This window comes from Pelodiscus sinensis, chromosome 6 (genome assembly GCF_052426305.1).
Source record: "Pelodiscus sinensis isolate ZL-2025 chromosome 6, ASM5242630v1, whole genome shotgun sequence".
Lineage (NCBI taxonomy): Eukaryota > Metazoa > Chordata > Testudines > Trionychidae > Pelodiscus > Pelodiscus sinensis.
In genome coordinates this window covers 108,056,572-108,076,616 of record NC_143057.1, presented here as the reverse complement: position 1 = coordinate 108,076,616, position 20,045 = coordinate 108,056,572, and the positions used below count along the sequence as shown (strand labels likewise).

General features: G+C 43.2%; 3 protein-coding genes across 3 annotated transcripts in view; 2 read left to right on the top strand and 1 right to left on the bottom strand.

Annotated features, from left to right (window-relative positions):
• Positions 1-1,293, top strand: part of TTC23L (tetratricopeptide repeat domain 23 like) — a 40,403-nt gene extending 39,110 nt beyond the window's left edge. The window contains exon 12 of the mRNA XM_089779430.1: positions 1,158-1,293. The gene's annotated coding sequence lies outside the window, so the exon portion shown is untranslated. The remainder of the gene's footprint in view (positions 1-1,157) is intronic.
• On the bottom strand, positions 1,271-13,667 carry RAD1 (RAD1 checkpoint DNA exonuclease). Its single transcript, XM_075932582.2, has 6 exons — positions 13,543-13,667; positions 12,802-13,073; positions 8,797-8,905; positions 5,473-5,731; positions 3,280-3,378; positions 1,271-2,930 (listed from the first exon to the last, which is right to left on the bottom strand). Exons 2-6 carry the CDS (start codon positions 12,994-12,996, stop codon positions 2,747-2,749), a joined length of 846 nt encoding a protein of 281 aa, XP_075788697.1. The 5' UTR covers positions 12,997-13,073; positions 13,543-13,667; the 3' UTR covers positions 1,271-2,746.
• BRIX1 (biogenesis of ribosomes BRX1) overlaps positions 13,663-20,045 on the top strand; it is a 16,207-nt gene continuing 9,824 nt past the window's right edge. The window contains exons 1-2 of the mRNA XM_075932581.2: positions 13,663-13,846; positions 15,797-15,908. Coding sequence (XP_075788696.2) covers positions 13,691-13,846; positions 15,797-15,908 — 268 coding nt within the window. The 5' untranslated portion in view covers positions 13,663-13,690. The remainder of the gene's footprint in view (positions 13,847-15,796; positions 15,909-20,045) is intronic.

The following is a 20,045-nucleotide window of genomic DNA, read 5'->3' as shown; positions in this document are numbered from 1 at the left end:
ACAGAGAGGGGAGCTGTTTCTGGCTACATAGTATTATATTTTAACAGTTTTAAGTTACATGACCTAATATTACATTCCTAACAAATTATATTCTAGAGGGGCAATAATTATAAATCTAAACATTTAACAATCTTAACAAATAATAATAATAAATCTAAACACTTATCAAGCTTGATAACACTAAATCTAAACACTTATATGCTTCTTCTACTTAAACTTATACTACTTAGACTTGTAGTTGTGGGGAACAAATTATGGGGAGTCACTTCCTCTTGGGGGAATAATTTTTAATACTTTAATATGTTATCCCTACAGAAATGTGTTGAATTTAGTAAGACATTGGCTCCATTTCATCACATTAGTCATTTGGGATTAGATGCAAGTCATGATGTTCAGCACTTCATACTCCAAGGCATCATACACATAGTTACCGAAGACGCCAAGTAAATAATTTCTCTCCTGTCAAAGAGAAAACTGTTAGAGGCAATCTTAAGAGAAAAGTTCAATGTTTTCTATATAGCCTTTAAAATTAATTTATCTGAATATGTAAATTAAATATAATGATAAAGCAATAACTAGATACCCAAAACTCCTCCAAAATAATCTTTTTTTGTGAATGTGGCAGCTGTGAAATCCCAGAGAGCTGTTTTTAAAAATAATTGTATTAAACATCCGACAGTGCATCAAAATAGAACTATCAAAACTGCAGTAAACTCCTGTTGCTCTGAATGGGTAAGTGATGTATGCACTAGATAAACAATTGTTAGTAATAGCATCTTTGAGTTCTGCAGCAGCCAACTGATGTCAGTCATCACATGATCTTATTACCATTAACCTATTTCCTTTTTTTATTTCCAGTTAGCTTGTAAAATCTGTGGGTCAGGGATCATCTTTGTACAGTTGCTATGACAATAGGGATGAGTGCCATTTTTTGGTCCTGCTAGGGTATAAATAATTAACTATAATATAAAACTTATCTGAACAGAGCTATAGAGATTGCCCACTGATCTTTGGATCTCTGACTGCAATTTTACTATTCCTATTTTGATGCAACATCAAGTTGGTAACATGCCTTCATCCTGTTGCATTATTTGCAGTGGCTGTGTCTGGTCAAACAGTGGATTCTTCATATTGCAAAAGATCTCTTTATCATTCAGGGTTTAATCATGTCTAGAACAGATTGGCTACATTTATGACAAATCATGTCTGAAGAGAACAAATGCAACTTCTGATATGAAACGCAGTCCATTTACTACTGGAAATGTGTCTTCATCCTAAAACTTGGGATTCGTGGCTTTTAAAATTGAACAAGGAAGTATGGAGCTTCAACGCATTCCTACAGAAGGCAAGTACCAGCTACCCTCAAGTAAGTGACTGTTAAGCCTTCACTCAAGAAATCATCACTTGCACTGGTGGTCTAACCAATTAGCACTGTGGTTCTGGTCCTCCCTCTGAAAATATGGAGAAGTAATTTCAGTAAGTGTGCACAGAATGCAAGTCATTGAAAGTTTGTCCACTTATGGTGGATTCACAAAACATCTATATCATGAACTACCTATCTAGCATTCTTTCTGATTCCGTGTGATACTGAAATAGCAGTTAGGAATAAACAAAGTCAGTCAATTTTATAACATAGCATTTTATTTTTAAGAAATAATTCATTCACTTCGTTTTTATTAAATACAAAAACAGTTCTAAATGCAGAAAAATATCCATGTGGTACATATGTCTAGGTTTGTTAATGTTCATACAATTTGATAAATTAAAGACAACTGACTTCCCATTGTGGCACGCTATAGTATTTTATATATATATAAAAAATAAAATTCCTTGGGATTTTTTATTCTCCCAAACCAATATTCCAATACTCTTTTACCTTAAAACTCTTTTACCTTAAAACTCTTAACAAATAAATACTTTTGATTTGGAAGGCAGTGGTGAATAAATGGGATTAGAGGACAGCTGGTAAAAGGAACAAACTTCAATATCAGGGGTTGTATTAGTCAATTAAAAAAAAAAGCCAAAATGACACTGCCCAAATACTTAGTGATTTGTTGGGTTCCATACTAACTTTCCAGTGCAGCACAAGCCCTGCTGCTGTGGAAAATAGGCCAGCTTCATCCCTGATGAAATTCCAGAGAATTCAATAGTTTACAGCAAGCTGGAATCTTGCTGAAGACGAGCAATTTTTTGGTACTTTTGGCAAAACCGCAGTTTACTGTTATTAAGAAGTCAGTTTCAAATTTCACTCTCCACTTGTATTCTCACATTTTAGCCTTTATAATAATTTCAACAACCCAACTAGCACAAGCCAGGATTCACACATTGATCACCTGTAATTGCTTCATCCATTCTTAGAGCAAACCATTGGATTAGCATACCACTATTGCCACAGATTTACTGCATTGCTTGTGTTTGTGATTATTCCAACAATGGTGATAGAATACCCCAGAGGCTGTTTGTGATGTGCAAACTTGGAATAATCACCAAATAAACCACCATCAGAGCACCTTATCAGCCTCAGTCCAGAGGCCAAGGATTAAACTATCTTTTCTGGTCGTTCTAGGTCAGAGTGAGAAACACGAGCAAAGTAATATTGGAGAAGCTTCATTGTAGCTGCTTGTTCTGTTCCTTTCTGTGGATGTCCATTCTCTGGGTTTTCAATTTGGCAACTTTCAAGTTTTTTAATTAAATATTTTATCATTCTGAATAACCATAAATGAAATGCACAGTCCATATCATATAGCTAGAGTTCTGAATCAGTAATGTCCTCGTCAGGGCAACAATAGTACTCAACAAAACAGATCTGTCCATCTTCATTCCTAATCATGTACTGCAGTGAAAGGAATCCCCGATTATCTGTCCGAATAGACACTTTACAAGATAAACCTAGTGCCTTAGTAGATGGCTTGAGCAAGGAGATTTTATACCTGCAGGTAAAAAAAAGGCCATATTCAAACATATAAAACATAACAGTGGCTGAAACCTTATTCTCAAGTAATGGACCAAAACTGACAAAACTCACTAGCAACACATTTAACTACAGTATAGTTTTACAGTACGGTTTAACTTTTTCCTATTACTGTATCAACAGTAATACACTTTATACACTAATTCTTTTTATTCAGCTTTTGACCAGATGAAAAAAAATCTGTCAAAAATGTTTAAATACTGCTCTATATTTTAGGGAAAGTCAGACATTTCAGTAACAGACAACCACATGTTCTGTTTGTAAGAAAGTGTAGTCAGACTACTACTATTATTGCCCTAATCACTGACCTGTTTGTCTGGGTCTGGTTACAGTGAAATGCTTCTATCAAATCAGAGTCTTTGGGATAGTCAAGATGAGCACTTCCTGCATTTCCAAAGGTGGATAATCTAAAAGACAAAATACACCAACACAACAAAGTATTTGATATTGGCACCATTGAATTTGAAAAGTGGCAACAACTGAAAATAATGTTATTCATCAGGACAATTTTTAAAGCAGAAGGGTTTAACAAGCTACCTAGTCTTCATGAAAAATGAGATCACAATGCTAGCATTTAATTTTCTATTAGAATGAATCACAAGCATAACATATACTTAGATTTTCAGAAAGCCTTTGACAAGGTCCCTCACTGAAGGCTCTTGTGTAAATTACATTGCCATGGGATAAGAGAGAAGGTCCTTTCATGGATTGAGAACTGGTTAAAAAACAGGAAATAAAGGGTAGGAATAAATGGTAAATTTTCAGAATGGAAAGGGATAACTAGTGGTGTCCCCCAAGGGTCAGTCCTGGGACCAATCCTTTTCAACTTATTCATAAATGATCTGGAGAAAGGGGTAAGCAGTGAGGTGGTAAAGTTTTTGGATGATACCAAACTGTTTAGGATAGTCAAGATAGAAGCAGACTCTGAGGGACTCCAAAAAGATCTCACCAAACTGAATGATTGGGCAACAAAATGGCAAATGAAATTTAATGTGGATAAGTATAAAGTAATGCACATCGGGAAAAATAACCCCAACTATTCGTACAGTACGATGGGGGTAATTTTGCTACGACAAATCAGGAAAGAGATCTTGAAGTTATCGTGGATAGTTCTCTGAAAACTTCCACACAATGTGCAGCGGCAGTCAAAAAGGCAAATAGGATGCTAGGAATTATTAAGAAAGGGATAGAAAATGAAAGAATATCCTACTGCCCCTGTATAAAACTATGGTATGCCCACATCTTGAATACTATGTACAGATTTGGTCTCCTCACCTCAAAAAAGATATTTTGGCCTTGGAAAGGGTTCAGAAAAGGGCAACTAAAATGATTAGGGGTTTGGAATGGGTCCCATATGAAGAGAGGTTAAAACAACTGGGACTTTTCAGTTTAGAAAAGAGGAGACTGAGGGGGGATATGATAGAGATATATAAAATCATGAGTGGTGTGGAGAGGGCGGATAAAGAAAAGTTATTTATGAGTTCCCATAATAGAAGAACTAAAGGACACCAAATGAAGTTAATGGGTAGCAGGTTTAAAACAAATAAAAGAAAGTTCTTCACACAGCGTGTAGTCAACCTGTGGAACTCCTTGCCAGAGGAGGCTGTGAAGGCTAGGACTATAACAGAGTTTAAAGAGAAGCTAGATAATTTCATGGAGGTTAGGTCCATAAAAGGCTATTAGCCAGGGGATAGAAATGGCGTCCCTGGCCTCTGTCTGTCAGAGGCTAGAGAAGGATGGCAGGAGACAAATCGCTTGATCACTGTCTTCGGTCCACCTTCTCTGTGGCATCTAGTGCTGGCCACTGTCGGCAGACAGGCTACTGGGCTAGATGGACCTTTGGTCTGACCCAGTATGGCCGTTCTTATGTTCTTATCTGTGGCACTCAAGAGTTCTCCTGATAGCAGCAGAATTATGCTAATATGAATGATTATCATCTTACATTAGCACCTAGAGGGCACAATCTGCTATACTACCAGAAAGTGAAAGAAACACGCTGTGCAGTACCTGATTATAGAGCTGCTAGGAATATGTAAGGCTCAGGAGTTCCCCTACATCCTGCAGCATGCAAGTGCTGATTTTTCAGCCCTGATCAGTCACCTTTTCCAAGACCATGCAGATTTTATTCTTTATAACAAAAATACTGAGTGAATGGATTCAAAACACCCTGGAATTTGTTTCACAAGGAATAAAACTCCTTTTATGTGGTATTTTGTATCCGCTTAAACTAAGATTTCAACTGGATGCTAATCTTAAAATGATGCATTCTGTAGCCAAAACCATCAGGCTGAGAAATAAGGATGAACTGTTGCCTGATACCTTGTTTGAATAACTGAAACCTTCATATGTGATGCAGTAAACCATTATAATAGAAGACATATTTAAATAAATATGATGCAGATCTGTATTATACTGAAGGAGAAACAATATTTCCAAACCATCAAAGAGCAATTCAAGTTGCTACACATGAACCTTTGAAATGGACATGCACTTTCTCATACCTGAAATAAGGTTTGTCCGGGGACATCGTAATCTGCAAGACCTCGCTGGTCATATCTAATTCAGCAAATGCTTCACGTAATCCTTCTGACTGCAGGATAATTTTATTAACCACATTTGTACTGCAGAAATCAAAATCTAGTGTTTCTTCGGGTTCTTGAGTGTTAATTTTACACACAGTTACCACACCTCCTTCTTCTAGAAATAGGGTCAAGGGGTAGCCATAACCACGGTAACACATTCGAAGTGCTGTTGAAGTACCTGAAATGATGATAAAATTAGCATTCTGAGACTAGATGGCATGACCTTTGGAGGCCTGGACTCTAGCCATGCTTAGATCACAGTTTATTATCCTGGAGTTTTCATAAAGAGATTGTCAATCATCCTAAATTGTGTGGCGATTTTGTGATTGAGACAGAATTCAGTAAAGGTCTGCCTGTATAAACCTGGACAAATAACAGTTTCTCTGTTTCAGTTCCCTGTCTTAAAATGGGGATAATACTCCAAACATGTTGTAAAGATTAATTGTTTTCAAGGTGCTCAGATGCTATAGCATAATGGAGAGGCCACAGAAATACCACAGACATTCGTAATTTTGAAAATAATGGGATAAGTTCTTTCAAAGATTTATAACTGAACATTGACTTCATACAGCATTGAACCTTTAGTATGCAGAAAACAAATGTTGCTTTTCCTTTATAATTTTAGTTTACATTAATAATACTGCATGGTATTTGCTTTTCTTTTGTCTCTATTCCTGTCTTCATTGCATACTTCTGGTTCCAAATGAGATATATGGTTGACAGATCAGTTCTTAAATTTCAGGTTCTACTTTACCTAGAAAGAGTATAGTCATTATTGAGTTATATGAATGTTTTTACAATAGTTTAGGATTGCTGAAGTGTAATGAATTGTTTGAAAGCTACAGAAAGAAAAGACCATAAACACCAAGCATGCAGTTGGCTTTTTATCAGAAACACCATTAATGGATTTCCTTCTACTCATAATAGTTGGCCCCTCCTTGGGCTTGTCTATACTTAGTGCTAGATCGGTTCTGCTGCAATCAATTCAGCAGTGTAGATTTAGCAGGTCTAGTAAAGACCTGCTAAATCAATGGCAGAGCACTTTCTGGTAGACTCTGATACTCCACCTCTCCAAGAAGAATAAGGAAAGCCAATGGGAGAGTTTCTCCCATTTGCACTGTGCATAAGCTACATCAATTCCTGTTATGTTATTCACATAACTGGAGTAGGGTAATTTGGGTCAACTTACCACAGAAGGGTAGACAAGGCCTGTGCCTTAACATTTCATAGATCTGTGTATAATCACAAGATGACATGGGGAAGGCGATGTCCATGATATACCTTGACTTTAGCACAATTTTGGTACAATCTCTCAAAATATTCTTGCCAGCAAATTAAGGAAGTATGGATTAGATAAATGGACTATAAGGTGGAGAGAAAGTTGGCTAGATTGTCAGGCTCAACAAATAATGATCAATGGTTCAATATCTGTTTGGTGGTCAGTATCAAGTGTAGTGCCCCAAGGGTGTTTTGTTCAACGTCTTTATTAATTGCCTTGATGAGGGGATGGATTGCACCCTCAGCAAGTCTGCAGCTGACACTAAGCTAGGGGGAGAGGTAGATACACTGGAAGGTAGGGATAGGGTCCAGAGTGACCTAGACAAACTGGAAGATTGGGCCTAAAGAAATCTGATGAGGTTCAACAAGGACAAGTGCAGAATCCTGCACTTGGGACAGAAGAGTACCAAGCAGAGTTACAGGCTGGGGACTGACAGGCTAAGCAGCAGTTTGGCAGAAGAGGACCTGAGGATTACAGTGGATGAGAAGCTGGATATGAGTCAGTGTGCCTGTGTAGCCAAGAAGGCTAATGGCATATTAGGGTGCATTAGGAGGAGCACTGCCAGCCGATCTAGACAAGTGATTATTCCCCTTTATTCGGCACTAGAGCATTGTGTCCAATTCCGGGCCCCCATAACAGAAAGCCCATTTACGCACTGGAGAAAGTCCAGTGGAGGACAGCAAAATGATTAGAGGGCTGGAGCACATGACTTATAAGAAGAGGCTGAGAGATTTGGGCTTATTTAGTCTACAGAAGAGTGAGAGGAGATATGATGGCAGCATTTAACTACCTGACAGGGAGTTCCAAAGAGGACAGAGAAAGGCTGTTTTCAGTAGTGACTGATGACAAAACGAGCAATGGTTTCAAGTTGTAGTGGGAGAGGTGTAGGTTTGATAGTAGGAAAATCTGTTTTACTAAGAGGGTGGTGAAGTCCTGGAATGGGTTACCTAGGGAGGTGGTGAAATCTCTGTCCCTAGAGGTTTTTAAGTCTTGGCTCGATAAAGCCCTGGGTGGGATGATTTAGTTGGGATTGGTACTGCTTTTAGCAGGGGGTTGGACTAGATGACTCCTTGAGGTCTCTTCCAACCCTATGATTCTAAGATTCCACTACCATTTCTCTTACAAATCTTATATTTATGAACAGTTTGTCATCTAAACTCACGACATCTAATTTGGAACCTTTCACTGCCCCTTTACTTATAGCTGTGTCCGCTGCTATCTTTTCCATCACTGAGGGTACGTCTAGACTACATGCCTCTGGCGACAGAGGCATGTAGATTAGGCTACCCGACACAGTAAAATGAAGCGGCGATTTAAATAATCGCCGCTTCATTTATATTTACATGGCTGCCGTGCTGAGCCGACAAACAGCTGATGAGCTGTTTGTCGGCTCAGTGCGATAGTCTGGACGCTCCCCTGCCGACATCAAAGGTATTTGTCGACCACCCAGGTATGCCTCCTGGGATGAGGCATACCTGGGTGGTCGACAAATACCTTTGATGTCGGCAGGGGAGCGTCCAGACTATCGCGCTGAGCCGACAAACAGCTCATCAGCTGTTTGTCGGCTCAGCACGGCAGCCATGTAAATATAAATGAAGCGGCGATTATTTAAATCGCCGCTTCATTTTACTGTGTCGGGTAGCCTAATCTACATGCCTCTGTCGCCAGAGGCATGTAGTCTAGACGTACCCATAGTATCTGGATTCAGTTGAGTATTTACCCTTGTGGCCACACAAGCAATTATCACAGCATACAGTTGCAGCAACTTAAGAAGCTAACGTGTGGCCTAATCAATCAATGGTAGCTGTTTTTCATGGGGTGGGGAGAGACTTAGTGGGGGAAAGGGTAGGGTATTTTAAAATGACTGGAACGATCACTTTCATAAAGTTACTTGGAGATGGGCAGAAACACAAGTTTCTTTCTAATTATCAAGAGCATCAGGTCAGAATATGCACACACAATACCTGGCAAAGAATTTGTACCAAAGATGGTCAAGCAGTCTAAAAGAACAGCCAAATTGATTCGAAACATCACCGACTCTTCCTGTATAATAAATTCTTGAAAAATCCCTGCCTGTAAAATAAAATAAAAGTATATGTATGGAAGAGGTACAACAACATTTGTTCCCCTTTATGTAGTAACAGTGACTTAATCATCTCTATAAATCCATAGTATTCACCTTCAAGAGTGCAACAAGATGTAAACTAAGTGCATGTAGTCAGGATCTTTTAAGAATTAGTACATAGCTTAGACAAAGAAAAACCAGATAAGTATGACATTTGGATGACAGTAAGTAGCCTTTTACAATTTTTTAATAAGCTATAAATGTTAAAGCAGAAAGCTCTTTCCATCAATCAGCAGATTTTCAGTGCACTACTATACAACTTAAAAAACACAACTTGTCATTTCCAGTATGCCCTGGATGATAAGTGCTTCCAAAAACAGAAGACAGCACAATTTTTGCCTTGAGGAGCTCTTAATCTAACAGTCAAGTAAACAAGCAGCAGCAGAAATAAGTGAGCTCATTAAACAAAATATGACTTCTTAAAAATCAAAAAAATAAAACCAAGCAAGTAGGTAAAAATATAAGACTACAGAAAGAGCTAATTTTCTTTTTGCTCCCTTCAATTCCCTTTGCGGTTCTTTTTTTAATTATCCCTACACCTTATTTGGAGGGATAGATTTAATTACACAAAATGTTATTAGAGATATCTGAAAAGGGTAAGTGTCAATAGTAATCATATTAAACACATGTTGAGAAAAAATAATTTAAAGTATTGTTTAGGGGTCAGGAGAGATGCAACGAGATGTATGTCAAGAGGAGTGAACTCAGTACAGTAGGGCTCACTACAGTAATTGCTTGATAACTTAAGACAACAGTGAACTCCTTAAAAGATGGATGATATCTGAATGCAGAAAATTTTGAGATCCTGAAATGGAAGATGATGCATAAATGCAAATAATGGGATGGTATTAGGGAAAGGGAAATAAGGCTGAATATTAGTAAAAAGTTTTCAAAAAGTGATATTTAGTCAACTGTAGAACTGTCTTCCATTAGGGAAGTGATTGGATCATTAATATGATCCATCTATATTCATAGCTTTGTCTGATGTGAAGAATATATCCATAATGAGCAATCCAGCACTGGCCTTTGAGGCTGCACATAATGACCTACACAGGGGTGGGCAATAATTTTTGATGGGGTCCACTCCAAGAATATAGAAAATGGTCAAGGGTAGGACTTTTCCATTATATTAATGGAGGAGGTGTGGGATCTGGGATGGAGGTTGTTCTTCACACAGTGCACAGTCAACCTGTGGAACTCCTTGCCAGAGGAGGCTGGGAAGGTTAGGACTATAACAGAGTTTTAAAAAAGAGCTAGCTAAATTCATGGAGGTTAGGTCCATAAAAGGATACTAGCTAGGGGGTAAGGAATGGTGACCCTGGCCTCTGTTTGTCAAAGGCTGGAGAAGGATGACAGGAGACTAACTGCTTGATCATTGTCTTCGGTCCACCCCTTCTGGGGTACCTGGTACTGGCCATTGTCGGAAGACAGGATACTGGGCTAGATGGACCTTTGGTCTGAACCAGTATGGCCATTCTTATGAGGCTGGATGCAGAAGAGAGCTTGAAGTGATTGGGGTGCATGAGGGGTTGCGAGCTTTGGGAGGGAGTTTATGTGAAGGTGGCAGTTGTGACCTGAGGTACAAGAGGGGGTGCAAGGGTTTGGATTGTGACCCATGGCAGGAGGGGGTTGCGACATGGGGCAGGGGACTGGGGTACAGGAGTTTGGGTTGTGACCTAGAGTGGTACAGGAGGGAGGGCAGAGGGTTTGTGTTAAGTAGCATATGGGTGCAGGGTCATTTGTATGTGTGTACAGCTAAGAGCTGGAGAGGAGAGGTACTTTGCATGCTGCTGTGCTTCAAACAGGCAGGTCCCATTGGCCAGAAACCGACCATTGGAATTGTGGTAGGGGCAGGGGCAGCACATGGAACCTCTTCCCCTCCCCAGACAAATGGCCCGACAAGTCACTTTTCTGAGCAACGTACGGAAGAGGGGCAGGCAGGGAGCCTGTGTGAGGCTCTTTGCTGTGTCCATGGGCTGCATCCAGTGGTTTGTTAAGCTGCATCCAGCCTGCAGGCCTTATTTTGCTCTTCCCTGACCTACAAGGTCTTTTTCCACCTCTAACTAACATCCAGCAGTATTGCATGGCACTCGCTGGGTCAGATTCTCCACCTTATTCCTACCATTTTGATACTTCCTCTCCAGCACCTAAAATAAACTGCATGCCATTCCTTATTCTCTCCAACAGTCCTTCTGTCAAATACTTTGTTTCCATTCCTAGATAATTGTAGAGACAGAAATGTAGCCGTGTTAGTCTGGTGTAGCTGGGACAAAAAACAGGACTATGTAGCATTTTAAAGACTAACAAGATGGTTTATTAGGTGATGAGCTTTCGTGGGCCAGAGCCACTTCCTCAGATCAAATAGTGGAAGAAAATTGTCACAACCATATATACCAAAGGATACAATTTTAAAAAATGCACACATGTGAAAAGGACAAATCAAATTTCAGATGTGTTCATTTTTTTAATTATGCGCTTTGGTATAGATGGTTGTGACAATATTCTTCCACTACAGTATTTGATCTGAGGAAGTGGGTCTGGCCCACCTAATAAACCATCTTGTTAGTCTTTAAAGTGCTACATAGTCCTGTTTTTTGTTCTAGATAATTCTAGTCTCTCTCATACTTTCCCTGGCTTATTTAATGCTCTCTCATCTCACAGTGGCTTCATACTATGTGCTAATACAAGACTCAATGCAAAAATAATGGTGATCCTCTCACATACTATCTATCTATATTTTTTAAAGTGCATGTGCGTGTCAGTCCATTTGTTCACAAACTCCTCCTAAATGGTAAGAGCTAGGGCCACCAAATTTGGTGTGTAGTAAGAATGTTAAAAACTGTGTATTTGTGTAAGCATGTGACTGCTGAAATTTTTAGTGGTTATATGTTAACACATGGAGGGTGGGTAGGCAGGAGGGAGCTGGTGCTCACCGGGAGCCGGCTGTCTGCAAGCATCAGCTCCCGCCTACCCCCTCCTCCTGCTGCTGCCTTTCATGGTGGGCAAACAGCTCCATGGGCTAGAATTAATGGATAAACCTGGGCAAATTCAGGGTTTGGTTGTGCCAAGAAAATGAGATGTGCCTAGAATTTGATAGTTTTCCATTACATGGAAAGGGAGGGGAGCAGAGAGGAGAGATCCTCACACTCACTACTGGGGGGTAGTGAGCCCACAGGAGAGCTATCCTGCAGAGTGATCAATGAGGGCAGCCACACTAGCAAGAGTGACCAGCTGAGGATGGGACTCTACCACCTTAGCTGCCAATTGTAAGTGGCCTCCCTGTCTAAAACCCCTCCACCTGCCGTACCATCGGGGCTGGCCAACCCAACCCCAGCTGCCCCATAGGACCCCCAGCAGCCTGGGAGAGACCTTCATGCACCCATCACCCTGCCCCCACTTCCCAAACCCTGGTCTGGGCCTTCCCATGTCCCTGGCCCAGGCCCCCTGGCAAGCACTGAGCTGCCCCTCCCCTCCAACTCCAGCCCACACAGGGTCATCATTCCCCACCACACCCCCACCCACATCAGATGTAGGCAATCAATGCTGAGTAAGTCTGCTAGTAACAATAATAAAATAGCAAAACCTTTCCATCTCCGATACATTAAGAATTTAACTCCAGCATTTTTGAATACTATCAACATCTACACTATTGCAAGTCTAGAACTGAGATATCTAATGCCTTGCATCCACTGGTCTCATCTTTTTGTTTTTTGTTTGACTGGATTATGTCCATTGGGAAAGCCACTACCAAGTGCAAGAAAAAGGGAAAAAAACTGTAATTTTAAACACCTGAAAGACTGATGACAGATATATTAATGGTCTGATGATGTGCTGGGCTCCTTACCTGAATAAAGGCATTTGCCTGCACACATTTTGCATTTTCCACTGTTACCTTGATTCCATTTCTAGTTGCAAAACACGTTGCATAGTCTTTAAAATGAATCGCTTTTAGGATATTCGAGAGGTTTCTGACATTGTCAAGACTGGCGACTAAAACATACTGATCATCGGCAGTTTCCAGCTGAGTAGAGAGGGGCATTATTCGTTTGCATTCACCACTCCAATCTTCCCTGTGACCGTATATGTGAGGCCTGCAGGGGCAGTGTCAAAGAGAACCTAAAACAGAGGTCACATACTTCTGTTACTCTAACCCGCTGGTGGTCAAGGACAGGCGGGAACGGCTGCCCGGCTGGCAGCTGCGATGACGCCCCGGCAGCAATGCGGTGGTGAAAGTGACCAGACGGTACAAGTGTAAACGTGTCGCTATTGCTGCTGCCCGCGAGAGGGGCTGGAGTTCAGTGCAATGAAAGCGGCGGAGGAACAGCGGCCCCAGGCCGCGCCGGTCGCTGGCTACCACGCGCCCCGTCCACTGGCGCTGCAGCCCGCCGAGCCAAGGCCCGTGTCCCGGGCGCTGCAGGGCAGAGCGCCCCACGCGGCTCCCAGCCGGCGGCGCCCCAGCTTGGGCGACACGGACGGTCCCGTTGCACGAGGCGCTCGCAGGCCAACGGGCCCGCGCTGGGGAGCCGGCGGCCGGGGACAGAGCCGGGCCGAGCGGGGATGGGGAGAAGCCGCACCCGGATCCTACCTATTCCCTACGAGGCGGCACTCGCCGCCGTGCCTTACGGCTGTCGTAACACGAAGGCCGCCCAGAGCCGGGCAGCGCAGCGGCGCTGACCATAGAGCGAGGGGCGGAAGAGCAGAGCAGCTTCCGGGTGACGGACGCGTCACGTGTAATGAAGATGGCGGCGGCCAAGAGGAAGCGTGGAGAGGCTGCGGCGCGGCCCAAGAAGCGAGCCAGGGGGGCTCCCGATGGCAGCGGGCCGCGGGCCAAGCGGGGCCCGCAGGGAGCGGAGAGGGAGGAGCACAGCATCCCGGCTCCTGTCTGCAAGGTAGAGAGAGCGGCTGGTCCCGCTTCTGCCCGAGGCCTGTGCACCCCTTTCCCCGAGAGTATTGGCACGGTCCGGCCTGTCTCCATGCGGCGCCTGGGCGGAGAGGCTGGGGAGCCATCGCTTGTGTTCTCGTTCTTGGGGGTGGGAACAAGGTCACCTTAGCTCGCCGGTCCCGCTGCGGGAAGGGTCTGGTCTGGCTTTGTCTGGCCTGTTGGGATGTAGCGGGGCGGAGGAGGCCGCTTAAGGGAAGCATCTGCCTCAGTCCTTTTTTTAGCGATATTGCCTCATTTAAAAAAACACTTGTCTTCCCTGTAAGTCATCCATAGTCTCAGAGGGCCGCCCCCTGCTTAGCGTGGAAGGGAGCAGAGTAAGGATGTTAAGTAGCATGTAATTGACTAATCAAATAGTTGATGCACTTTGGATGCGCTTTTGCACTATTCGATTAGTACTGCATGAAGCCTTTCAAAGGGGCTGCACTTCATGGAGCCCAGGGTTATCTGGGGAATCCCCAGCTGATCCTGGTCTTTGTGCTGCACTTCCCCTTTGAAAGGCTGCACAAGGCATTTCAAAGGGGCAGTGCTCCGTACGGCATTGCTGATTTGAATTACCCCATCTTCTCCCCCCCCCCACACACACACACCTTGCTGCCTCTCTGATAGAGGCAGCAAGGGAGGGAAACGACTAGTCAGCTATCCTGTTGACTATCTGATAAGCATTTAACTAGTTGACTAGTCCTTAACAATCCTAGAGCAGAGCACTGATCTCCACAGAGATAGGTGTTGTCTTGATCTGTGTAGTCACCCATACTCTTCATATGAGTACAGCCCTGTGTGGATATAAACATGTGGATCCACATCTGACCAACATTGACTAGAAACAATGTGTATCTGATCTGCATCGGTCAACAGCAGCAAACCATCTCTCAGCGCTTGCTCTGAAGAGGCGCATCTGGGTGTATGTGTGGCCTATGGCTTAATAAAATGGGCACACCAACCATATTATTGTAAACATCAATCTGAATTTTATAACCGTCGTCATTAGAACAAATATTTGGAGCGGCGTTGGAATGCTCCTGCTGAGGAGTGTGGCTGGGGCAAGAGTGCTTATCCTGTTCTGCCCTGTCAGGTGCTCCTTACAGGGAGTGGGACAAGCACCTGTACCCCAGCCAAGTTTCTTGTCAAGAGCGCCCCAACCCCACTCTCCAATAAGCTCTGAGGGCACCCTTCTCCCCATCAGTGCTGTTACTCCTCACTTTCACAAGGAGTATGGAAAGTCAATAAGTGTGTTTCACCCATGGACTTCCTGCTGTGGGAATGGCACCAAAGTTCAGCTTAATGTACGTCAACTCCAGCTATGTTGTTTATGTAGCTGGGATTGCGTACCTTAAACCAACTTTCTGTACTATAGACTTGACCTTAATTCTTCACTCATTCTTCACCTTAAAATTAGATAACATAAACACTTCTGTACTACCACTGTATGCAGTTTAACTTTCATGTACTTAATGTCATTTTGCTATATTTAGATATGTTTTCTATCAGTCTAGATTCCTGTCCCATCCCTAACCCTCATTGTTATTGTTTAAATGAGAAAACACAGATTTCATGGTATTTACCCTTTCTGTCTGCAAGCAGGTACATCCTGTTACATGAAGTTAATCACACCCTAAGAGGGGAAATTTTATGTGACCATCCTCAAATATTGACACTGAAAACGTTGAATTGATTAGGATTTTTTTGTGTAGGAATTAAGTAGTTAAGTGTGGAAGATCAAAATTGATCACGTTAACATTTATATATGCAGCCTGTTGGAAAGACAGCACTTTATTTTAATTGAAAACTTTTGCACAAATACAGTTTTAAAAAAATCACAAATATCTTGATTAAATATTAACTTTGATTTTAAAAAGTTGAAGATTAAATTTTTTTTTCACCTTTGTGTTTCTTTTAGGGTAAATGGAAAAACAAAGAGCGGGTGCTTATTTTCTCTTCTAGAGGAATAAATTTCAGAACAAGACATCTAATGCAAGACTTGAGAACATTGATGCCCCACTCTAAAGCAGGTAGGGTCGATAGGTACTGCTTTTATCTAACTCTGTCACTGTTTTTGGCTAGTGTGTTTTAGTAAACTACTGTCTGTTATTGACATTATTCCATTATGCTACACAGAATATCTGTTGGACTCTAAGATTTAGGTTGTCAAGTGATTAAAAAATTAATCATGATCAATCATGATGTTAATAATAGAATATCATTTAAATAGTTTGGATTTTTTTACATTTTTAAATATATTTATTTCTGTAATAACACAGAATACAACGTGTATAGTGCTCATTTTATATTTTTGATTAAAAATATTTTCAATTCACCTAATACGACTACTGCAGTACGTTCTCTTTATCATGAAAGTTGAACTTACAAGTATAGAATTACATGCAAAAACCCCTGCATTCAAAAATAAAACAATAAAGTCTGCTCAATCCCAATTCTTTTCCAGCCACTTGCTAAGAGAAACAAGTTTGTTTACATTTATATGAGAGTTTGCTGCCTGCTTATTTACAATTTCACCTAAATGTAAGAATAAACTGTAACGTGGCATTGTTGTAGCTGGCATTGTTAGATACTAATGTGCCAGATACGCTAGAGATTCATGTCTCTTTATGCTTCGACTATCATTCCAGAAGACATGCATGCATGCTGATGATTCTGTTTGATAACTTTCCAAGAAGTGCAAAGTGATGCATCTTCATTTTCATCATCTCATTTAGATGCAGGAGGTTGATTTTCTATTTTGGTGACTTGGTGATTTTCTATTTTTGTGTTCTGTAGTTTCTGTAGAATGTTGCTTTTTTAAAGACTTATGAAAGCATGCTCCACATCTCATCTCTCTTAGATTTTAAAATGCACTTCAGATTCTTAAACCTTGGGTCAGGTGCTGTAGCTGTCTTTAGAAATCTCACATTGGTACCTTTTTGCATTAACACTTTTTTAACATGGAAGCATGTTCTCTGGAATAATGGCCAAATCATGAAGGGGTATACAAATGTTTTAGTGTATCTAGTACACTAGAAGATTTGCCCAGGTTCTTCAGGGCAGGGGGCTGGCTGTGTGGGGGGGTACAGAAGTCCAGGCAGAGCCTTGGGTATATGGAATCAGGGCAGGGGGTTGGGAGGAGGGCTTAGAGTAGGGGGCTGGGATGCTTTTTAGCTTGTCCCCAGGCGTGGTGGGGGCCATTCAGCCCACCTACCAACTTGTCCCCAGGGAAGGGGACATCCTGCCCTCCAGCTTCTCCAGACCAGGGGCAGAGTGGAGAGCCACACAGGACAGCTGGGGGATGGGGCAGGCTATGGCTTCTGGGGTGGAAGAGGCGGGGTTCCAGGCTGGCAGGATTTTTCCCCCTCCCTTCCTGTCCAGCAGGGCTTTCTCCCCCTGCTCTGGTGCTATGGCCAAGGGCTTCAGGGGAGGGAAGAGTTTGGGGCAGAGGGGCCACTTAACTGGCCTAGTAGCCATTGAGAGAGCCAGCCCCAGCTAGCTGCTCTCTTGGGCTATATCTACATTACAGTGATCTATCAGAAAATGGTATGCAAATTGCACTCCGTTTACAATGGGCCAAATTTCGGAAAAGCCTCCTCTTGCGGAAGAGCCCTTCTTTCTTGTGGGAGATGTAGATTCCACTACCTCCCTAGGCAACTTATTCTAGTATTTAACCACCCTGACAGTTAGGAAGTTTTTCCTAATGTCCAACCTAAACCTCCCTTGCTGCAGTTGAAGCCCATTGCTTCTTGTCCTATCCTCAGAGGCCAAGGAGAACAATTTTTCTCTCTCCTCCTTGTGACACCCTTTTAGATACCTGGGCTTATTGGTTAATCCTAATGACTACGCATGCTCTCCCTGCCCCTTGCTGCCTCTGTATCAAAGACAACAAGGGAGGAAGAGGCAGGAGCCATTGTGTCCCTCCCACCCCTGTGCTAGGATCCTACAGAGCCTCCTGCCCTTGTGCTCCTTCCTTTATATCAGAGGCAGCTGGGGGGGGGGGGGGGGGGACGCTCAGGTGGAATGGCAGGACCCCTTCCTTGCTCCAGGTGCTGGCTCTGCAGTTCCCATTGGCCAGGAACCATGTCAGTGGAGCTCTGGGGGTAGCATCTATACACATATGTAGTATACAAAGCATCCTAGTTGTACTTCTGTCAGGAGCAGTAGGGACAGGTTGCTGCTTGCAGGGAGCGACCGGGGGTGCTCACCTCTGGTGGCTCCCTGGATCTGGCACTCTGAAATCCCTCCCTAACCCCACGCCGCTTTCTCTCCGCACCGCCGATTCCCCACACTGCCTCTGCTCTCCTGTACTCCAGGCCCCCTGCTCTCCCTCTTCCCTGCGACTCTCTGGTTCTATGCTGCCTTTGCACTCTGCTCCCTCCGATCTCTGCCCCCCCCCCCCCGTTCCCTACGTCCCATTCCTCGTGCCTCCACCACACCCCGCACTCTGTGTCCCTCTGGCTCTGTGCCTTCCATTCCCCACGCCCCCCTTGTACTTCCCCTCCACTGTTCCCTGCACCCCTCTGGCTCAGTGCTGTCCCTGAACCCTGTTTCCCCTGTGGGTCGGGAGTGAGGGGTGCCTGTCCATAGGGAGGGGCTGGACAGGGCAGGCAAAAGGCAGTGAATGAAAGGAGGAGTTCACTTGAAGCACCTTTGCCTTTATGGGAAAAAAAACAAATGAAAATGCTATTTGCTATTTATAGGGCTAAAATGCTGGGACAAAAATGAAAACAAACAAAAAAAACCATTGCAAAATGCAAACGTGTAAGACAACAAAAAGGGGGGCGGGGCGGCCAAAAATGTTTTGCTTGGGGCAGCAAAAAGCTTAAGAGGGGAAGGGGCTGGGCTGGGCTGGACTGTGGAGAGGGGAGGGGAAAAATATGGGGAAGGAGCTTGTGCTAAGGGGAGGGGAGAGGAGTAGGTCAGGAGAAGAAGAAGAAAGGGGAAGGCACCAAGGGACAGGGGTGCAGGAGAGACAAATGCCAGAGGGCCAAGTGCAGACAATGAGGTAAATGGCAGGAGGTGAGGTGTCAGTGGGAGGGGAGACAGGGTGATGCTGGGAGAGGAGAGGGTAAGGGCACTGGGGGCTAGAGGGGAAAAGGAGAGGAAGGAAGGGGTGGGCATGAGGAAGGTGGGGATGGAGCAAGTCATGTGTGATGGCACAGGGGCATGAGGGGAATGGGGGCAGACGGTGGTGAGGGGTTGGGCATCAGGGAAAAAGAGAGCAAAGGGGGCAGGGGCAGTGAGGGAAAGGGGGGGCATCAGGAGGGTACAGGTGCCAGGTGATTCTGGGGGTTAAGCAGAAGGGCAGACACCTGCAGGGGAGGGACCAGCACCAGAGGAGAGAGGCAGGGCAGGTGTGTAGAGGGAGGTTTAGGAGAGGGAATGAGGAGGGATAGCTCACATGATCAGAGTAGGGCTACTGGAGGAGTGGGCACAAGGTGGGAGGGAGCAGGTCTCAGGAAGGCTGAGGGCAGTGAGAAGGGCAGGAGTCAGGATAGCAGGAGAGGGTGAGGGGTTGGGGGGCAGCAGGCACCAGGGGAGCTGATGGAGCAAGGGAAGGAGAAATGGCAGCAGAGAGAAAAGGTAGAGGTTTATGAGATATGTATTAATAACTTGGGTGATGTTTATTAATAACATATTCGTAATTACTGTTCTTATTCTTATTAGGAATTTATGCTATTAAAAAAACACTTTTTTGGGGGGCGGGGGGTGGCAAGTCCCTTTTTTGTCTGGTGAGTAGGGTTTTCCAGAATTTGTCAAGCCCTGAACATCACTAATAGCAACCCATTTAATGAGTAAAATGTGAAAAAATATTAACACTGATGCTGAAAATGAGTTGTATGCAAACTACTGAGAAACACAAACACTGAGAAATGCTTAGTCATTCTGTAGTAATAATAGGTGAAATGTTTTAAGAAAAGCATTTTCTTTCTTTTTTTAAAAAAAAATTGCTGGTGTCCCTTTGTAAGTACAGTCAGTCCCTGGGTTACGTACAAGATCGGGACTGTAGGTTTGTTCTTAAGTTGAATTTGTATGTAAGTCGGAACTGGTACATATTGTAGGGGAAACTCTAGCCAAACATTTCTCCAGAGCTCAGTTTTATTCTCCCACACCTCACTTCCCTCAGTCCTTTATTCTCAAGCTGAGGTGTCTGCTGAGAAAAG

Excerpts from the sequence above, each read along its gene's own strand:
- RAD1 (XM_075932582.2), bottom strand. The coding sequence starts at position 12,996 with ATGCCCCTCTCTACTCAGCTGGAAACTGCCGATGATCAGTATGTTTTA. Across the intron at positions 3,379-5,472 it reads CCGGACAAACCTTATTTCAG|ATTATCCACCTTTGGAAATG; the intron begins GTATGAGAAAGT and ends TTTGTCTTTTAG. Across the intron at positions 2,931-3,279 it reads AACCAGACCCAGACAAACAG|GTATAAAATCTCCTTGCTCA; the intron begins GTCAGTGATTAG and ends TTTTACCTGCAG.